Source organism: Heterodontus francisci, chromosome 23 (assembly GCF_036365525.1).
Source record: "Heterodontus francisci isolate sHetFra1 chromosome 23, sHetFra1.hap1, whole genome shotgun sequence".
Lineage (NCBI taxonomy): Eukaryota > Metazoa > Chordata > Chondrichthyes > Heterodontiformes > Heterodontidae > Heterodontus > Heterodontus francisci.
Genome location: NC_090393.1, coordinates 48,920,059 through 48,939,070, shown reverse-complemented (window position 1 = coordinate 48,939,070; position 19,012 = coordinate 48,920,059). Strand labels below are relative to the sequence as shown.

Genomic DNA, 19,012 nt, shown 5'->3' with positions numbered 1-19,012 from the left:
AATTCTGTTCTTGACCCCTCCAGGACATCCTCTCTCTCCAGGACTGCAATATTCTTTGTCACTATTGCCACCCACCAGCCCCTCACCACTTTTTTCTTCCCAGTCTTTCCTGAACACCTTGTACCCAGGAATATTTTGTACCTAGTCCACCCTTTTTTGAAGTCACTTCGCTGTTACTGCACAATTCCATATTTCCATGTGGCTATTTGCGCCTGCAGCTTACCAACTTTATTTACCACAGTTTATGTGTTTGCACACAAGCACTGCAATATCTTAGATCTTCCTGTATTCTCTTTTAGTATGATGCCACCTGCTATGACTGCTAAACTGCTACATGAGACAAAATTTCAATAGTCTTTGGCCAGGTAAACAACTCAACAGCTAGTCAAGTGCTGTTCTGACATCCATTTCAGTGGTGGAGATAACTAAGATTCTGATCATCTGACTGAGAGAAATAATCTGTTTGTGCTTCTGCTTCCAATTCAAGAAAGCTACCAATCTACTTCCTCAAATATTAGTTCTCCATTTGCCAGTTTCCACATTGTGGCAGTGAGGGGCTCTGCAAATCCACAGCTTCAATATTATATTCAATAACAACTTGCATCTCCATAGCATCTTTAAAATAATAAAATGTCCCAAGGCACTTCATTGGAGAGTTATCAATCAAAATTTGACTCCGAGCCACATAAGGCGATATTAAGGTAAATGAACAAAAGCTTGGTTAGAGGTAGGTTTTAAGGAGTATCTTTAAAAATGAAAAAGAGGTAGAGATGCAGAGAGTGTTAAGGTGGGAATTCCAGATCCAAAGGCACCGCCAACAATGGTGCAGCAATTAAAATCGGGGAATGTGCAAGAGACTAAAATTGGAGAATGTAAATATCTAGGAGGGTTCTTAGTGCTGGACGAGGTTACAGAGATAGGGAGGTGAGGACAAGGATGAGCATTTTACAATTGTGGCATGCGCCACTGGGTGCCAACATAGATCAGTGAACACAGGAGCGATGGGTAAATGGGGTTTGATGCAAGTTAGGATACTAGTGGCAGCTTTGCTCGAGCTTAAGTTTATGGGGGGTGGAAAATGAGAGTTTGACCAGGAGTGTGTTGAAATAGTCAACTCTAGAGGTAACAGATGCATGGATGAGGGATTCAGCAGCAGATGAGCTGAGGCGGGGGCAGAGTCGATTTTCTGAAGGTGAGGTGGTGGGGGGGGGGCCTTTGCAATGGCATAGACATGTGGTTGGAAGCTCGTCTCTGGATCAAATACGACATTAAGGTTGCAAACGGGCTGGATCAACCTCAAGACAGTTGCCAGTTAAAAGATTTAACAGGACACTATGATTCAGATTATTATTTTTGGAACATTGCATAAATCAAATATTGTACTCCCCATTAATTGCTGTATTTTTTTGCTTTCAGTTCAGTTATAATTCTAGTAAATGAATCCAACTATTAGCTTGAATGCTATGTTCAGTTTTTGGAGTGAACTGGAGAGTGTGATCAAAAAGCTTGCCATTGCTTAACACTTGGGTAAAAGGAGATCTGTTAGTTCTATGGCAAGCTATCCATTTTCATGTCTACCAAAGACCTCTTGAATAACAAGTCAGTTGACCTCTGAGTTGCTTGCTTTCTCCCATAGTTCATTTATCAGTAGAAATCTATTTAAGAATGACTACCAGAAGGATTGAGGAAGAGGCAAACTGAGGAAATACATGAGAAGAAAGGTGAGTTTCATTGCTATTCAGAGGATGGTTAGCTTCTGTTGCATCACGAGACTACCACTGACTTAGCAAGAGAAAGTGCAGTTGCAGATGAAACTGAATTGGACAACAAATTCCAGATTGCTAACAAAACCAAAGCTGCTACCATTACTTGTGCAGGGAAAAGATGTTGCCACATCAATTAACTTAATGAGAGCCCAGAATAGCTCTCTGCAAGACGTGCCCAGATGCTCACTTTGCAGCCAGAACAATACAATAAGCACAAGGTTCTTAGAGTCACATTCATATCTCAGTCTTCCAGAGCGTAGATGACAAAGCTCATATTGAACTAGCCTACCAGCTGCCAGCAAACATGCAATATTCACTCAGTCAAGTTATAACAAGGAATTCCTGATCACAACTGGATGGTAATGCTGATGCATAAACGAGCATCTTCGGTGTATGTTGATTTGTGAAGTGAAGGCCACTATTGTATTCCATTAAGGTCCTATATATTTTGATATAAAGATCAGGCAAACAAGCCCTCATAGCTCACATCTATTTGCATGATTTCAATATTCATACAGAAAATAAATTCTTTGAAGACTGTGCATTTCTCATGGTAAAATTAAGCTGATGCTCACCATGAATGGCAATCCGAATGAGATTTTATACTTACTGAAAATATTCACATGTGCAGCTGAGCACTTCAAAATTAAAAACTCAGATCATATACTATGCCACAGGACTTACCTTGGAAACACCAATTTCCCAGGTAGCGACAGGCGAGGAACATCCCGTCCAACATTAGGTCCCAAGTGAAGTTTTCTTGACAGCACATCTAAAGGATTGTCAGCAGGCTGAGTGGCCACCTTGACCATCACATTACTGTTGAAGATGTAAGCAGAGAAGAATACCTGAAAGGCAGAGGGAATGAAGGGGGAGGGGGCTATTACTTATTCATAGAACCATAAAATGGTTACAGTACAGAAGAATGCCATTCGTCCCATCGAGGCCATGCCAGCTCTCTGCCAGACCAATCCAGTTAGACTCACTCTCCTTCCCTTCCCCCATAGGCTTGCAATTTTTTTTTCCCTTCAAGTACTTACCTAATTCTGTTTTGAAAATCACAATCGAGTCTGCTTCCACCACATTGAGGCAGTGCATTCCAGATCATAACCATTCTCTGCATAAAAATATTTTTCCTCAGGTCACCTTTGGTTATCTTGTCAATCACCTTACATTAGTGTCCTCTGGTTCTCGATTCTTCCACCAATGGGAACAGTTTCTCTCTATCTACTCTGTCTAGACGCCTCATGTTTTTGAATACCTGCATCAAATCTAAGGAGCTCCTTCAATCTATCCATGTAACTGAAGTCCCTCATCCCTGGAACCATTCTGCATTCTCTCCAAAGACTTCACTTCCTTCCTAAAGTATAGTGCCCAGAATAGAACACAATACTCCAGTTGTGGCTGAACTAGTGCTTTAAAAAAGATTCATAACTTCATTGCTTTTATACTCTATGCCTCTATTTATAAAGCCCAAGATACCGTATGCCATTTTTAACTGCTTTCTCAACCTATCCTGCCACCTTCAACGATTTGTACACATACACCCCCAGGTGTCTCTGTTCCTGGACAGCCTTTAGAATTGCACCCTTTAACTTATATTGCCTCTCCTCTTTCTTCCTACCAAAATATATCCCTTCACACTTCTCCGCGTTAAATTTCAACTGCAACATGTCCGCCATTCCACCAGCCTGTCCAGGTCCTCTTGAAATCTTTCACTTGTAAATTTTGAAACTGTTCCCTATACACCAAAGGCCAAGTCAATAATATACATCTCGGAAAGCAGGGGTCCTGGTATCGATCCCTGGGGAACACCAATTTACACCTTCCTCCAGTGCAAAAAAAACCTGTTTACCACTACTCTATTTCCTGTCACCTAGCCAACTTCATATCCATGTTGTCATTGCCCATTTTATTCCATGGATTTCAACTGTGCTGACAAGCCTATTATGTGGCACTTTATTAAATGCCTTTTAGAAATCCACCTCAACCACACTGCCCTCATCGACCCTCTGCTAGCTCCTCAAAAAACTCAATCAAATTAATTAAACATGATTTGCCTTTAACAAATCCATACTGGCTTTCCTTAATTAATCCACACTTTTTCAAGTTAGTTAATTTTGTCCCGGATTATTGTTTCTTAAAGCTTTCCCATCAAGGATAAACTGACTGGCCTGTAGTTGCTGGGCTTATCCTTACACCCTTAACTGATCAAGAGTGTAATATTTGCAAATCTCCAGTCCTCTGACATCACCCCCCCATATCTAAGGGAGAATTGGAAAATTATGGCCAATACCTACTTGATTTCCACCCTTACTTCCCCTCAGCAACCTAGGATGCATCCCTTCAGAACCTGGTGACTTATCTACTTTAATTGCTGTCAGCCTTTCTAGTACCTCTATCAATTTTTAGTCCATTCGGTATCTCAACTCCCTCCTCTTTTACTCTGATTTTGGCAGTATCTTCTTCCTTGGTAAAAAAAAAAGTTGCAAAATTCTCATTTTGACCTCAGCCACGCCCTCTGCCTCCATGTGCAGGTCTTCTTTTTGGTCCCTAATTGGTCCCACCTGTCCTCTTACTACCCGTTTACTATTTATCTGCCTATATATTAGCTGCTAGTCTATTTTCAAACTCCCTCCCTGCCCCTTTTATATCCCTTTTCATTTCCCCTTTGAACCTTCTATATTCAGCCTGGTTCTCATTTGTATCATCAACCTGATATTTGTCATACATACCCTTTCTCTGCTTCATCTTGTTAACTGTCTATTAATTGTGTTTCATTGTAGGCAGGTGATGGGTATCAAATGGAGATTCACTTGTGCTCCTATAAATAGATACTGACTTAAACTGTGGCTGTTGGATTAGGAGATGCTTGCTTCTGATTTGTAACTGTTTAAATAAATGCCTCAAAGTGTATAAAGATTGGCTCCAGTTATATCCTTCACCAACTAGCTTTCTGGACTATAACAATCTTACTCTCAATATCTTCATCCAGGGTGCTCTTGTTTGGGTTGCCCTACCCTTGTGGGAATGTACCTACACTGTGCCCATTGCTCAATTACATTTTTGCCTGCCAATCTTTGATTCCCAAAGACAGATCCATTCTCAACCCACTGAAATTGGCCCTGCTCCAATCAAGTATTTTTACTCTAGTTTGCTCCTTGTCCTTTTTCTAGTTAATCGAAATCTGATTATACTATGATCACTGCTCCTTAAATGTTCCCTTACTGACACTTGCTCTATTTGACCTATCTCATTTCCCAGAAACAGACCCAGAAATGCTTCCTTCTTTGTTGGGCTGGAAACGTACTGATCAAGAAAGTTCTCCTCAATGCACTTCACAAATTCTTCCCCCTCACTGCCCTTTACACAATTATTATCTCAGTCTATAATTAAAGTCCCTCATTATCACTACTATATAGCTCTTGCACTTCTCTAATTTCTCTGCAAATGTGCTCCCCTATACCCTTCCCACAAGTTGTTGGCCTACAGAATACACCCAGTACTGTAATGGTACCTCTATTGTTTCATAATTCAAACCAAATAGATTCTGTCCTAAACCTCTCTAGGACATCATCTCTCTCCAGCACTGCAATATTCTCCTTAAGTCAATGTTGTCCCCTCATCCCGTTTTCTATCCTTTCACATCTTTACTGGACATGTATCCAATCCTGTCCTTTATGGAGCCAAGTCTCTGTTATCGCCACTACATCATATTTCCGTGTGGCTACTGGTGCTTGTAGCTCATCATTTACCATTCTTCATGTGTTTATACACAGTGAACAAACTCCAGTAACTTCCACAGCACAAATTGCCCGTGTTCAGAATTAAATTTATATTTTTCAGTTGGCTGGTTTATCACAATAATCTGAAATATTTATGTTTGTTCTTTGTTGCTTAGAACATTGACGCAGTAGATTGCTTGAACAGCTAACAATGTTACTATAATTTCTTAGATAGACAATATCTGACCTCAGCTCTCCCTTCACATAGAAAGCACTTTAACTCCAACTTTCCTCCTTCTAGTCAAACTGCTCAAACAGTTCAAAACTTCATTAATCACAAACACAGTTAACACTGTGTGAAGTCTGAACTTGCTGTTCTCGAGGACTAATTATTAAACAATTTAAATGAGGCATTCTGCAATGGAGGACACGATAGGAGGGCTCTAATGAGCCATTATGTCTTTCAGCTGATGTTTAATAATGATGCAAAACTACAGGCAGACTGATGGCCTGCTTAGTCAAGCAGTTGAGTCAACACTGCACCAGTCAATCTGACACTATCATCGACTCAGAAGACAGAAGGGAAACAGACAGTTTAGAATTAACTGCAGACTATATGGGCAAACTACCCATGAGGCAGTGGAGGACAATGTTGTCGAATTCAAAAAGGAACAGGACAGATTTTTGGTAAAATGGCCAACGAACATGAGATATGGGATAGTATACTGAATTCCAGGACTGGCCAGATAGACTACAATGGTATCTAGTCCCAAGTACTTAAAAAAAAAATGCAGTTAAAGTTGCAAGAAAAAAAAGTTATTTTTATAAGCACTGACTTAATCAGTCATACAGCACAGAAATAGGCCTTCGGCCCATTGTGTGCCGGCCATCAAGCACCTAACTATTCTAATCCCATTTTCCAACACTTAGCCCGCAGCCTTGTATGCTATGGCGTTTCAAGTGCTCATCTAAATACTTCTCAAATGTTGAGGGTTCCTGACTCCACCACCTCTTCAGGCAGTGTGTTCCAGATTCCAACCACCCTCTGGGTGAAATTTTTTTTCCTCAAATCCCCTCTAAACCTCCTGCCCTTTACCTTAAATCTATGCCCCCCGGTTATTGACCCCCTCCGTTAAGGGAAAAAGTTTCTTCCCATCTACCCCCCCTCATAATTTTATATCTCTATCAGGTCCTCCCTCAGCCTTCTCTGCTCTAAGGAAAACAACCCTAGCCTATCCAGTCCCTCTTCATAGCTGAAATGCTCTAGCCCAGGCAACATCCTGGTGAATCTCCTCTGCACCCTGTCCAGTGCAATCACATCCTTCCTATAGAAATTCTTCAAATTTATTTCAAAACTCAAGCGGCACAGCAGTTTTAAATGAATTTATATTTTAGGAAATGTAAGTATAATATATAATGCAGAGGACCATCATTTGTTACAAAGACATAAAAGCAGTTACTCACTACTAAAAGTTGCTGTTTGGCATCAAACCCCATCGCAGTCTCACGAGACCCCAGATGGTGAATTTACTGCAGTCGTGCTTAGTTAACACAAACTACGACATATGCATAATAATGTCATTATCCAGTGAAGGATTTAAATCAAGACAGAAGGGTACAATATCAAAGGACATTTTGCTCAAACTCAAGATGATAGCTTAATGTGTAAATGCATTGTGTTGCCATCATGTACGGAAAGTCCTAAGTTAAAATCCCTGGTCTATTCTGAGTTAGCCAATCTATAATTGGTTTCAGTCCCACTCGCTCGGGCGGGATGGGACAGGGACAGATAGACAAACCAGGATTCCCACTAAACACACAATATAGTTATCAGGTGAGGACAGGATACCATATCAACTGTATGGTGTGGTATTAAGCTGCACGGACTCCAAACAGCATTTGATTTGATCTGTGATCTGTGCTGCATTAAGCCCGAAGAACTCCTCCTCATGGTTCAAGGTTTCTATTCAGCAATGCTGCTGGAAGTCAGATTATGGACTTCAGGTGAGAACAGGAGCAAGCTTGACTATGTCTGCTCTTCAGATGATTGGCCCATTGTCTCTCACTGTTAAGGCTCATACACGAAGAATGACCACTTGATTAATGCACCAGAAGTCCATTGCTATCCATGGAATTATGCCCCAATTGTGAGGAGAGTGAATCAGGGAAAACCAATTCTTTCAAAAATTGCTAACCAAAGCCCCTCAAACTTAACACTTGCATATTGTATTAATGACATCTCTAATTATTTATTGACATGCATTGAGGTCACTGTACATTTTAATTGTACATTGAAGAATTTAAATGAACTAATTTTGATGCGTCTTCTCCATGCAAAATCACAAAGATAAAAAAATTGATTAAACGGGTTTAGAATTATGCAGTTAGTAACAAAGCTGTAAAGAGCAGAGCTGTTAACACGAGCAGTATTTAATTGCAACTTACCCAGAAGACATCATAAATGAGGAGTCCAGAAAGCAGCAAGCAGGAAACTTTAAGACTTGGCAATCGTACAAAAGCGATCATGGCCACACAGAGTCCCATTGCCAGAGCTGCAATAGAACACAAAAAATATATTGGCAAACTTCAAAATTAGACAAGCAACTACTGATTTACTGTGCTAAACACAGAAAAAAAATCAATACACTAGGGCCCCAAAAATATTATTCACTTGGTGTAATGAACAAATACTGGAAACTTTTTAAAAAAAAATTGTCAGTAGTTCCCACAGTTGATTGAGTAATTGGAAAGATAGGTACTTTTTGGAAGAGTCGAAGCCAGTTCCTTCCCTTTTCGGGGAGGGTGTATAATTTTCATTCAGTGCCAGCCGAGCTTTTGAAGACATTGGAAAGGTTTGAGCAGACCACCCAGTTATACCTGCATCTGCCAATCATCACACGCAGCTTTCATTGTCTAGGTATTTTTTGGCCATTTTCTGTTTTGGTGGTGATGGTTGAGAACTACATATTGGCCAAGATAACAAAAAGTACTCTGCTCTTAGAATAGCGCCGTGGATTCTTTGATGTCCACTGAACAGGCAGTTTGATATTTCAAACGATACCTCCAGCAATGTAGCACTCATCCTGTACTGCACTAAAATGTCAGCCTAGATTACATACTTCAATCTGAGAGAAGGACTTGAACGCATAATGACTTAGGATCTTTTCTAACAGATTTAGATTGTGTTTCTCTCTCACCCGATCAAGATGAAAACAAAACAAATGACAGTAATATAGGTTTATATTATTGGACAAAAGCAATATTGACAAACATTGGGAGAAATGAATGTTGTGAATAAAATGAAAGGAATAAAATGAGTACAGGAAGTCTCAGAAATGAAGCTGAGAGTGGCAATGTGCAAGTGATGACTGAAAAGGCAATGAAAAAACTGAACAGAATGTTGGGAAAGTAGCCAGAGAAGTGGAGCGTTGGAAGTAAATAGGCATGATGGAGTACAAATCTAGAGGTGCTTTAAAATACACCAATCAGACCATTCTTAAAAGACCCTTGTATAATTTTGGGCAATGTGCATCAATGGAAAGGATGCAAAGACCAATAGGAATCATTACAAGTTCTATGAGGAATGATTAAAGAAACTGAAGCTTGACAGTGCAGACAAAGTTTTGGGAGGGCCTAATTAAGTTACATCTAAAAAGTACTAAACAGCATAGACTTGAAGAAGCCAGAATATTACTTCAGGATAACTAAGGCTAGTAGGATCGAAGGATATACATTTAAATTACTGCTCTATGTTACTGAGCTAAATGTTTCACTGTTCATGGCATTAATATTCAATTGGAAATGCAGGTTTTCCTACTCAAAGTTTAGAAAAGACGGGAATGGATAATTAAGTACGACCAACCATTTTAAGTGTCAGACAGACTTGCACATCTATTTTACAGTTAATTTCTGGAGTGAGACTTTATAAATTGGAAAGTTGCAAATGTTGATAATGTAGCAATTTTGCACAACTTTAATGAACAGATGTAGTAAACAATGAGGAGGACTGTAGCAGATTTCAGGAGGATATAGACAAACTGGTGAAATGGGCAGATGTAGAGAAGTATGAAATTATGCATTTTGGATGGAAGAATGAGAGGCAATACAAGCTAAATGGTACAATTTTAAAAGGAGTGCAGGAACAGAGACACCTCGGGGTGTAGTTACACAAATCTTCGAAGGTTGCAGGACAAGTTGAGAAAGCTGTTAAGAAAGCTTTATGGAATCCATGGCTTTATAAATAGAGGCATAGAGTACAAAAGCAAGGAAGTTACGCTAAGCCATTACAAAACACTGGTTAGGCTTCATGTGGGGCATTCTGGGCACCACACTTTTGGAAGGATGTCAAGGCCTTGAACAGGTGCAGAGATTTACTAGAATGATTGCAGGGATAAGGGACTTCAGTTATGTGGAGAGATTGGGATTGTTCTCTGTCGAACAGAGATGGTACAAGGGAGATTTAATTGAGGTGTTCAAAATTATGAGGAGTTCTGATAGTTTCTACATCTGTACTCCATCTCCACTGGAATGAGAGTCAGCAGCCAAAAGACAAGAGAACAAGTGGGGAGATGAGGGGAGTTCTTTTATGTAGAGAGTTATGATGATCTGTAATACACTGCCTGAAAGAGTGGTGGAAACATATTCAATAGTAACTTCCAGAAGAGAATTCGATAAATAATTGAAAAAGGGCAAGGGAGTGAGACTAATTGCATTGCTCTTTCAAAGCGTTGGCACGGACACATTGGGCTGAATGGCCTCCGTCTGCATTGTATGATTCTATTGACTAAGATCCAGATACTTTAATTTACTACTGGAGCAATTTTACATGCAATACTCCTGGAATAATTTCACATCTTGGCAATATTTTACACATTTCAAATAGGAGAAATCTACAGAATTGTGAATGGTAATTATAATCTTATGCCCATGCATTTTGAGAAATGATATCTGCCACATAAGAAAAAGGCGTGCAGAGCAACAGTAATCACTTTTTAAAATGGAAATATGTTAATTCAAACGTTCTAACCATTTCATCAAGATAATGCATCAAAGAATTCTTTTCCCATTCCCTCAAGTAATTATAAAATCCTATTTCATAACTCAAAACAGAAAGGTAATTAACAACACAAGTGCCAATCCAGTTAGTCATCAGAGTTTCAGCTTCCCATAGAGCTGCGGGGCCCATCCATTAGTGAATACCACCCATCAATGTAGCAATGTTTTGCTGCCCTTTCTTCCTCTCCAGGAAGCACCGAATCATGCTGGAATATGATTCTGAGGGTGCCAGTAGCATCGCATTACCTCAACGAATAGTCCATTCTTGTTATGTGAGCCTAGGAAGCACTATTCAACCACAGAGGGCATTGCATCACGACCCTGTACTTTCCAGCTGTCCCCATTAGTGTACTTTCCAGCACCAGTCAATGAATACTGTACAGGAGTGAAATTCTGGTTGACTTCTCCTCCTAGCCCTGATTCATTGAGACGAACTGCAGAAATCCAAAGTTATCCCAACTGAGACAAAGCTAATTCAGCACATCAAAGAGCCTTTCTGGCCCTTGGTGACAATAAAGTTAACTATTGAAAATCAGAAGAACAGTGTTTGTAGTTATCACAGGTTCATAGAATGCACAGGAGGAGGCCTTTTGGCCTGTCATGTCTGTGCTGGGGAAGGTTTATGCCACAGCATGTCTATTCTAATTTCTGTAGTGCCTAGGTAACCCAAATTTCTTTGCTCTTCAGTCGTATGTAAATTTTAACTTCCACTCTGGATGCAAGCACGTTCTTTAGATCTCCACTTCCTTCTCTTGATCTTTCTTTGGCCTGACTCTCCTATCTCCTCCCCTTTCCATCACCCACTCATGCCACCATCTTTTATTTCATCCCTCTCAAGTACTGTACCCACCCTAATGCCCCTTACAAGCAGCAATGCCAGTTGGCCTATCCTCCTCTCTCACTGACCTTCCCATCCAGCACACCTACTAATTTCCTTCCTGACCCATTCACATCTAACTTCTTGGATTCTACCAGCTGATCAATTACTGTCCCTCTCTGTATTTCCCTCCAGTGTCCATTTACTCACAAAAAAGGCCCTGCTTGTCCAGGCTTTGACTGAAACTTGGCTCATGGGTGACAACACCTTGTTCCTTACTAAAGCTTCCCCTTCTGGCTATATTTTCCACCATCTGCACTACCCAAACTGCCTCAACATGAAGCCACACCTTGGTCTCTCCTAACACTCCTCTTCCTTTCAGCATCTCATTTTGATCTAGCCCCTCACTTCAACATTAAGATCCCTGTTGTCCACTGGCCCTTCAGTTCCATTCCCAATTTCTCAGAGATATCCTCCCTTCTTTCCTTCCTCATCCTCTACACAGTGACTCTTCACCCCCTTGGTGATTTCAATCTCCATTTCAGTTTCACCTACTCTCTCATTATTCCCTGCCTTCCTCTCAAATGTAAGCATCCGCCATATTCCCAACCATATTCACAGTCACCTCATGATCTTGCCAACTCCCACAGTCCCTCTACTCCCACTGTCTCCATCAGTGAAAAGGCCATCTCCAGCAACTGCTTTCTATCTTTCACACCACCGACCAAATCCACTTACTTCTGCGATTGTATCTTGAAAGAAATCTCTTCCCCGAGTCATTTACAACTGCACTTTCAAACTCCCAACTACAAAATTGTTGAATTGTCTTGACTGGGACATCTGCAGCTAACACAATACACATGAATTTAGAAAAAGCAAAATACTGCGAATGCTGGAAATCTGAAATAAAAACAGAAAATGCTGGAAATACTCAGCAGGTCTGGCAGCACCTGTGGAGAGAGAAACAGAGTTAATGTTTCAAGCTGATGAGCTTTCATCAGAACTAGGTTCTGAACGTTATCGACTGGATATGTTAACTCTGTTTCTCTCTGCGTAGATGCTGCCAGAGCTGCTTAATATTTCCAACCCAATAAGATTCTCCGCCCCCCCAATCCCAAGTGGGCGCAAGCAAGGCAGCATGGTTGACCATGGGTCCTTGCTATCGCAACAGCACCACAACATTACTGAAGCTGGACCAGATTGTTTGTAACCTTCATGTCATATTTTACCGAGAGAGGAGCTTCCAAGCACATAGCCTACCCCTACATCCACCTCCATAACATCTCCCAACTCTGTCCACCTCAGCCTATTGGCTGGCAAAACCCTCATCCATGCATTTGCTACCTCCAGACATGATTGTTCCAATGCTCTCCTCGCCGGTCTCCCATCTTCCACACTACATAAACTTGAATCATCCAAATTTTTACTGCCCATGTCCTAACTCGCACCAAATCCCCTTCACCAGCGACCACACTGACTCCATTTTAAAATTTACATCCTCGTCTTCAAATCTCTCCATGGCCTTGACCTTCCCTATCTCTGTAACCTCCTCCATTCTACAATCTTTTGATATCTCTGCACATCTCCAATTTTGCACTTGAGCAGCCCTGATTTCCTTTGTGCCACTACTGGAAGTCATGGCTTTAGCTGCCTAGGCCTAAAGCTCTGGAATTATCTTCCTAAATCTCTCTGCCTCTCCTTCTCCCCTTTTAAGATGTTCCTTAAAACCTACTTCTTTGACCAAGCTTTTGATCACCTACCTTAATATCACCTCATGTGGCTTGCTGTCAAATTTTGTTTGAAAAAACTCCAATGAAGTGCCTTGGGACATTTTATAATGTTAAAGGTGTTACATAAATGAAAGCTGTTGTTACAAGTATGGTTACAGCATATAGAACTTAATGCTTTTATGGGGAGAAGAGAACTTAATATGTTTGATGACATTATGCAAATAGATTTATAATTTAAAAATACAGCTGTTTAAAAATGTTGACTAAGAAAGTCTTCTCTCTCTAATCACATTTCCTAAGGTCAATTAATTGACCCTGATATTTAACAGAAATTTGCCTCAGATTTTCAAGACAAAATTGCAAGATAAAGCACATACCCTAGAAATAAAAACAAAGTGCAGTTACCAGCATTCAGTAATCCCTTTAAAAAACATCAAATGATTTATTTCAGAGATGCTTGTTATATTTCTTTAAAAAATTACAACATCTTAGACTTATTATTAGAACCAGTTCAGAATTGAGTGGGAAGTTTGTGAACTGCATGGGATCCGAAGCTTCCTCTTCAACGACAAGATTCAACATGCATGTCCTACAAGCTATACAGACAGTCCCGGTTCACATTAAAACCGAAGATTTATTTTCTAACTCAAGAAAACTGCACATTATTTTTTTTTAAAAATCAGCTCCATTTTGGTTTGCATGGTCTTAGTTTAAGGCTACCCACAAAAGCCAGCTCCAAATGTCACCATGCTGTAACAATTCAAGCAAAGAAAGATCTGCATTCATTTCGCGCCTTGTCACATCAGTCAAGGTGCATTTCATTTTCATGTAATAGTACAACTGGATCAAATCAGGCTGGACAGAAGCAGTGCAAGTAACTCTGGAGGAGGTAATCTCTCACTTTTTGATGTTGAGACTACATGGAGGAAACCTGGGGTATAAAAGAGTGCTCAGGAAACCCTTGGACCTCAAGGTATTTTTTAAGCCTTCTTAAATTTAACTCAGATAGAGCAAACCCTCCCACCTTTCCACTTTAATAACTCTTGAATAGCCAAAGATAATAAATTGGCTATTTAGTATCTCTGCAAAACGACTGCTGATTTCACATTGTAAATAGCTCTCATCTGCCTATGCATCCACATATCTGCATGGAACTCTCCCAAAAAGCTAATTTATGTAATTTTTGCTCAGAATTCATATTAAAAGCTACCTTTTCTATAGAAAAAGAGCCAAAGAATCCTGATATGACAACCACCAATATTGAAAACATATGTTCATGCAGTATATTGTTACATTAACACTAGCTATAATAGGGGTGTGGGGGGGTAGGAATATGATGGTAGGAAGAACGAGGGGAGGCAACATAAACTAAAGGGTACAATTCTAAAGGGGGTGCAGGAACAGAGGAACCTGGGGGCAAATATGCGCAAATCATTGGAGGCAACAGGGCAGGTTGAGAAAGTGGTTAAAAAGGCATACGTGATCCTGAGCTTCATAGAGGAAATAGAGTACAAAACAATGACCCTTTACAAAACACTGGTTCGGCCTCAAATGGAGTAGTGTCCAATACTGGGCATCGCATGTTTGGAAGGATGTGAAGGCTTTAGAGAGGGTTTACGAGAATGGTGCCAAGGGCAAGGGACTTCAGTCATGTGCATAGACTGGAGAAGCTGGGGTTGTCCTCCTTGAAGAGTAGGTTGAACAGAGATTTGAGAGAAGTGTTCAAAATCATGAGGGGTCTAGACAGATAGAGAGAAACTGATCCCAATGGCAGAAGGGTCAAGAACCAGAGGATACAGCTTTAAAGTGATTGGCAACAAAGAGCTAAAGGCAACACGAGGAAAAACAATTTTACACGGCAAGTGGCTACGAACTGAAATGCACTGCCTGAAAAAGTGGTGAAGGCAGATTCAATCGCAATTTTCAACAGGGAACTGGATAACTTGAAGGAGAAAAAAATACAAAGCTAAAACAAACGGGCCAGTGAGTAGGACTAGCTAAATTGCTCCTGCAGAATATCAGCAGTGACTCGACGGGCCAAATGGCTGCCTTCTGTGCTGTAACCATTTTATAATCATCAGAAATTAAATTGTAAACTGTCAGGGTTTAAACCTCACTCCTTTCAAGTTATACAATAAGTTACTCACGCACAATAGCGAAGGACAAGGACAAAACTGCAATTCAAAGGGGTTAGAAGTTGCTTAAATAACAGAAACGTGAGACAAACAAGCTTTAACTCAGTCCCAGATAAAAGACGACTCCACACAATGTGCTTCTATTCTATTGTCATTTTGTTGTCTTTCTGCAGATGGCAAGTTGAACTGGAAACTAGTTAATCCCAGAGAAAAACAGAGGACAAATGGTGAAGGAGGACAATAAGGGTACCGCTGCTAATTGTGATAAAACTCCTGAAGATACACAGTAAATGATCAAATATTATCGGGCATTTTACTGGCTGTGCTTTACCAGTTTTGCAAATGTTAAGTACAGTACTCAAAAAATATCTGCATATTCTGAAACGAATAACCTCTGTGACTAACAGCAACAGCTCACATCAAAATCAAAAGTAAATATTGACTCAGTTAAACTTAGCATTCTCAGACAATTACTGAGATAAATGCATTGTAGAAGTAAAGGGCAAGGGAAATATCAAACCATTTGTTGAAATAAGTCTCTAACTTTAGTCCAAAGCTAAATTAGACCCCTCTAATATTTTTGTTACAGGTTGTTTTAGTTTTTGATCTTTCAGTTTTACAGCCATATGCAAAAATACACACTGTCCCCATTTGTGCTTGCCAACCACTCCTAGACTGAACATAATCAAACCATTTTGGATTTCTTTTTCAAAAAAAGCTTTTCTCTCAAAACAATGAAACAGCCAATATTTGACTTCAAGCTGCTGACATTTCCACTTCCGGTTCTCTCATACTTGTGCTATTACTAAATTCAGTTGTGATTCTAATAAATAATGGTTCTGAAGCCACTGCTAAATTCACACATAGCACCAATGAAATACTACTTGCTTTAAACTGCATTTAAAAGAACCCCATAGCAACATGTGGTATTTCAGCAATAGTTGCACTGGAATCATTAGGGTAACGATAATGCTTGATGATGATCAGGATAAGGACGGGTTTACCCATTTATGTTGCAGCCATACATCAAAAGTGACGATTAAATTCCGCACAAATATTTGACAAATGACAAAACAACGGAACACAATTTACTTCACCAGTGAGCAATAAAGCAGGTTTTGATATTTAACACAAGCCATTGTGACGAATGCATCACTAAAAATGGCACCACAAATAATCCCGACAACCACCAAAACAATGTGCTATTTAAAAAAACTCCAGCCAGCTTTGTTCTGAATTTGGCAACAGGTATAGATGAAAAAGATGTCCACAAACTAAAGTTCCACCAAGCTGGATGACAGCAGAGGCACGTCGGAAGAGGATGGTGTAGTCTACCATTTCAAAGGTTGCAGACCAGTTGAGATGAGGAGGAGGGATAGTTTACTTTTGCCACAGTCACATTAGGATGTCATTTGAGATTTTGATAAGAGCTGTTTCGGTGGGGTGGAAACCTGATTGAAGGGATTCGAGCATGGAGTTTGGGGAAAGATGGGCATGGATTTGGAAGGCGACAACACATTCAAGAACTTTGTAGAGGAAAGGGATGCTGGAAGCAGGGCAGTAGTTTGCATGGATAGTGGGGCCAGGGGTTGGATTTTTTTTTTGAGAGGATCGATGACGGCAGATTTGAAAAGGGGGTGCAATATTTGGAGAGAGAGAGAACAGTAATCAATATCAGTTAATATGCGAGTCAGGAAGTTGAGTCAGAAGTTTAGTGGGAAGCACGTTGAGGGAGCAGGTGATGGATTTCATGGGCCAAATGAGCTCAGAGAGGGCATACAGGGAGATAGGAGAAGCTAGAGAATAATGAGTTCAGGGCTAGAGTAGGAGGGAACATTAGAGGAAATTTGGCCTAGTGGGCTAGGGCAGAGGCAGCTGATTGGATAGTCTTAATCTTCATGGTGATGTCCAAGAGCTACTGATAAGTGTTGCTGGAGGTGAGGGTAGAGGAGACAGGGGAGAGGGGTTTCAGAAGGTTTGCAGTAGAAAAAAAAGTGGGAGGGTATCATGAGCAGGTTTGACAGACGCAGGACCCAACAGTACTTTATATGGTCCAACCAGAACTGCCACTAATCCAAAGCTGTGTTTGCTGACAATGCAACCACTAGGTGGCGCAGTACTTGCACATGCACAAATACAGGCTCTTCAACTGGAACGTCTGTCTGCGACGTTCAGGCAGCTGCCAGGATTAAAGATGGCGCTGTTCAATTTATCACAGGAAATGCTCACGGCTAGATCATTCTAGCAAACTAACCATACATTAAAATAAAAGCAAAATACTGCGGATGCTGGAAATCTGAAACAAAAACAAGAAATGCTGGAATCACTCAGCAGGTCTGACAGCATCTGTGGAAAGAGAAGCAGAGTTAACGTTTCGGGTCAGTGACCCTTCTTCGGAACTGACAAATATTAGAAAAGTCACAGATTATAAGCAAGTGAGGTGGGGCAAGAGATAACAAAGGAGAAGGTGCGGATTGGACCAGGCCACATAGCTGACCAAAAGGTCACGGAGCAAAGGCAAACAATATGTTAATGGTGTGTTGAAAGACAAAGCATTAGTACAGATTAGGTGTGAATACACTGAATATTGAACAGCAGCAAGTGCAAACCTGAAAAAAAAAGTGGGTAAGCAAACTGAACAAACTAAGATGAAATGAAATAAATGCAAAAAAAGATAGTAAAAAATGTAAAAAAGAATGTAAAAAGTTGGATGGAAGCCCAGTAATATGCTACTATGCAGTTATAGGATACTATCTGTAATCCTCAGATCCATTTAATACTTCAGTAATCCTATTAAGTACAAAAGGAATTTTATGATTGAATTCCCATTGCAAGATAGTGAATTGGCACCTGATCAATAGAAAAGAAAATTGGGCAGAGTATAAAATGTGCTGCCAATTTGTCATTGGATTCTTTGAAGAGGTGACTAAGGTGGTGGACAGGGGAGTGTCTATGGTTGTTATTTATATGGACTTCCAGAAGGCATTTGATAACTAAGGTTGAAGTCCATGGGGTTGAGGGCAAATTATTTACATGGTTAGAAAGTTGGTTAGTCCTGGCAAGATGTAGCTGCGCATTTGCGCAGCTTGGTGCACTCTGGTGACATCAGTAGGCCGCTGCGTTGTCAGGAGTCACTTTGTTCATCCAACCATCCGCAATATCTGTTCAAGCCTGTATCCCTTGGATTTGAGGGAGGGCTGTACCAGTGGAAACAGCCAGAGCGAGAGTATGCAATGGTTTTAATGGGGACTGTGGAATTGAGGGTGTAATTGCACAGATCAGTAGAAATGTTGCGGTGAACAGAAGGCTAAAGACTAGATGGTTGGGATTTTGAAAGTGCTGCTGAAAGTGAATGGGCGAGAATTTTTTCCAGGGGCAGATACAAAAGGAAGCAGGGTTGGGAGGGGTAAGGTGGATGTGAGTAGAGAACGATACAAGGAAGTGATTGGAGATGGCCTTGCCAGTGATTGACTGCCCTCCTTACTGCTGTAGCAGTTTGTAAATTCCAAGCACAGAAATGAAAGACTTGAATTTTACCAGCTTTCTGATTAGAATAAACTATACAGAAATGGTAGCATCTTCTGCCATATGCATAAGACCTCGAGGCTGAACCTACATCAATGAGTTTTAATTTGGCAGAGTTTTATGGAATTTAATGTATCCATGCAAGAAACCCTCAAGACACTGTCTCCAGCCTATTTTTAAATGATATGCTGATGCCATTTTAATGCAGCTATAAGTGATCTCAATTTATTAAGGATTAAGGCCACTAATGTGATGTTAT

General features: G+C 40.4%; 1 protein-coding gene across 1 annotated transcript in view; it reads right to left on the bottom strand.

The window, feature by feature from the left end:
• Positions 1–19,012, bottom strand: part of sppl3 (signal peptide peptidase 3) — a 287,681-nt gene that overhangs the window by 24,254 nt on the left and 244,415 nt on the right. The window contains exons 7-8 of the mRNA XM_068055206.1: positions 7,937–8,043; positions 2,451–2,614 (exon numbers count right to left, since the gene is read on the bottom strand). Of these exons, the coding sequence (XP_067911307.1) occupies positions 2,451–2,614; positions 7,937–8,043 (271 nt within the window). The remainder of the gene's footprint in view (positions 1–2,450; positions 2,615–7,936; positions 8,044–19,012) is intronic.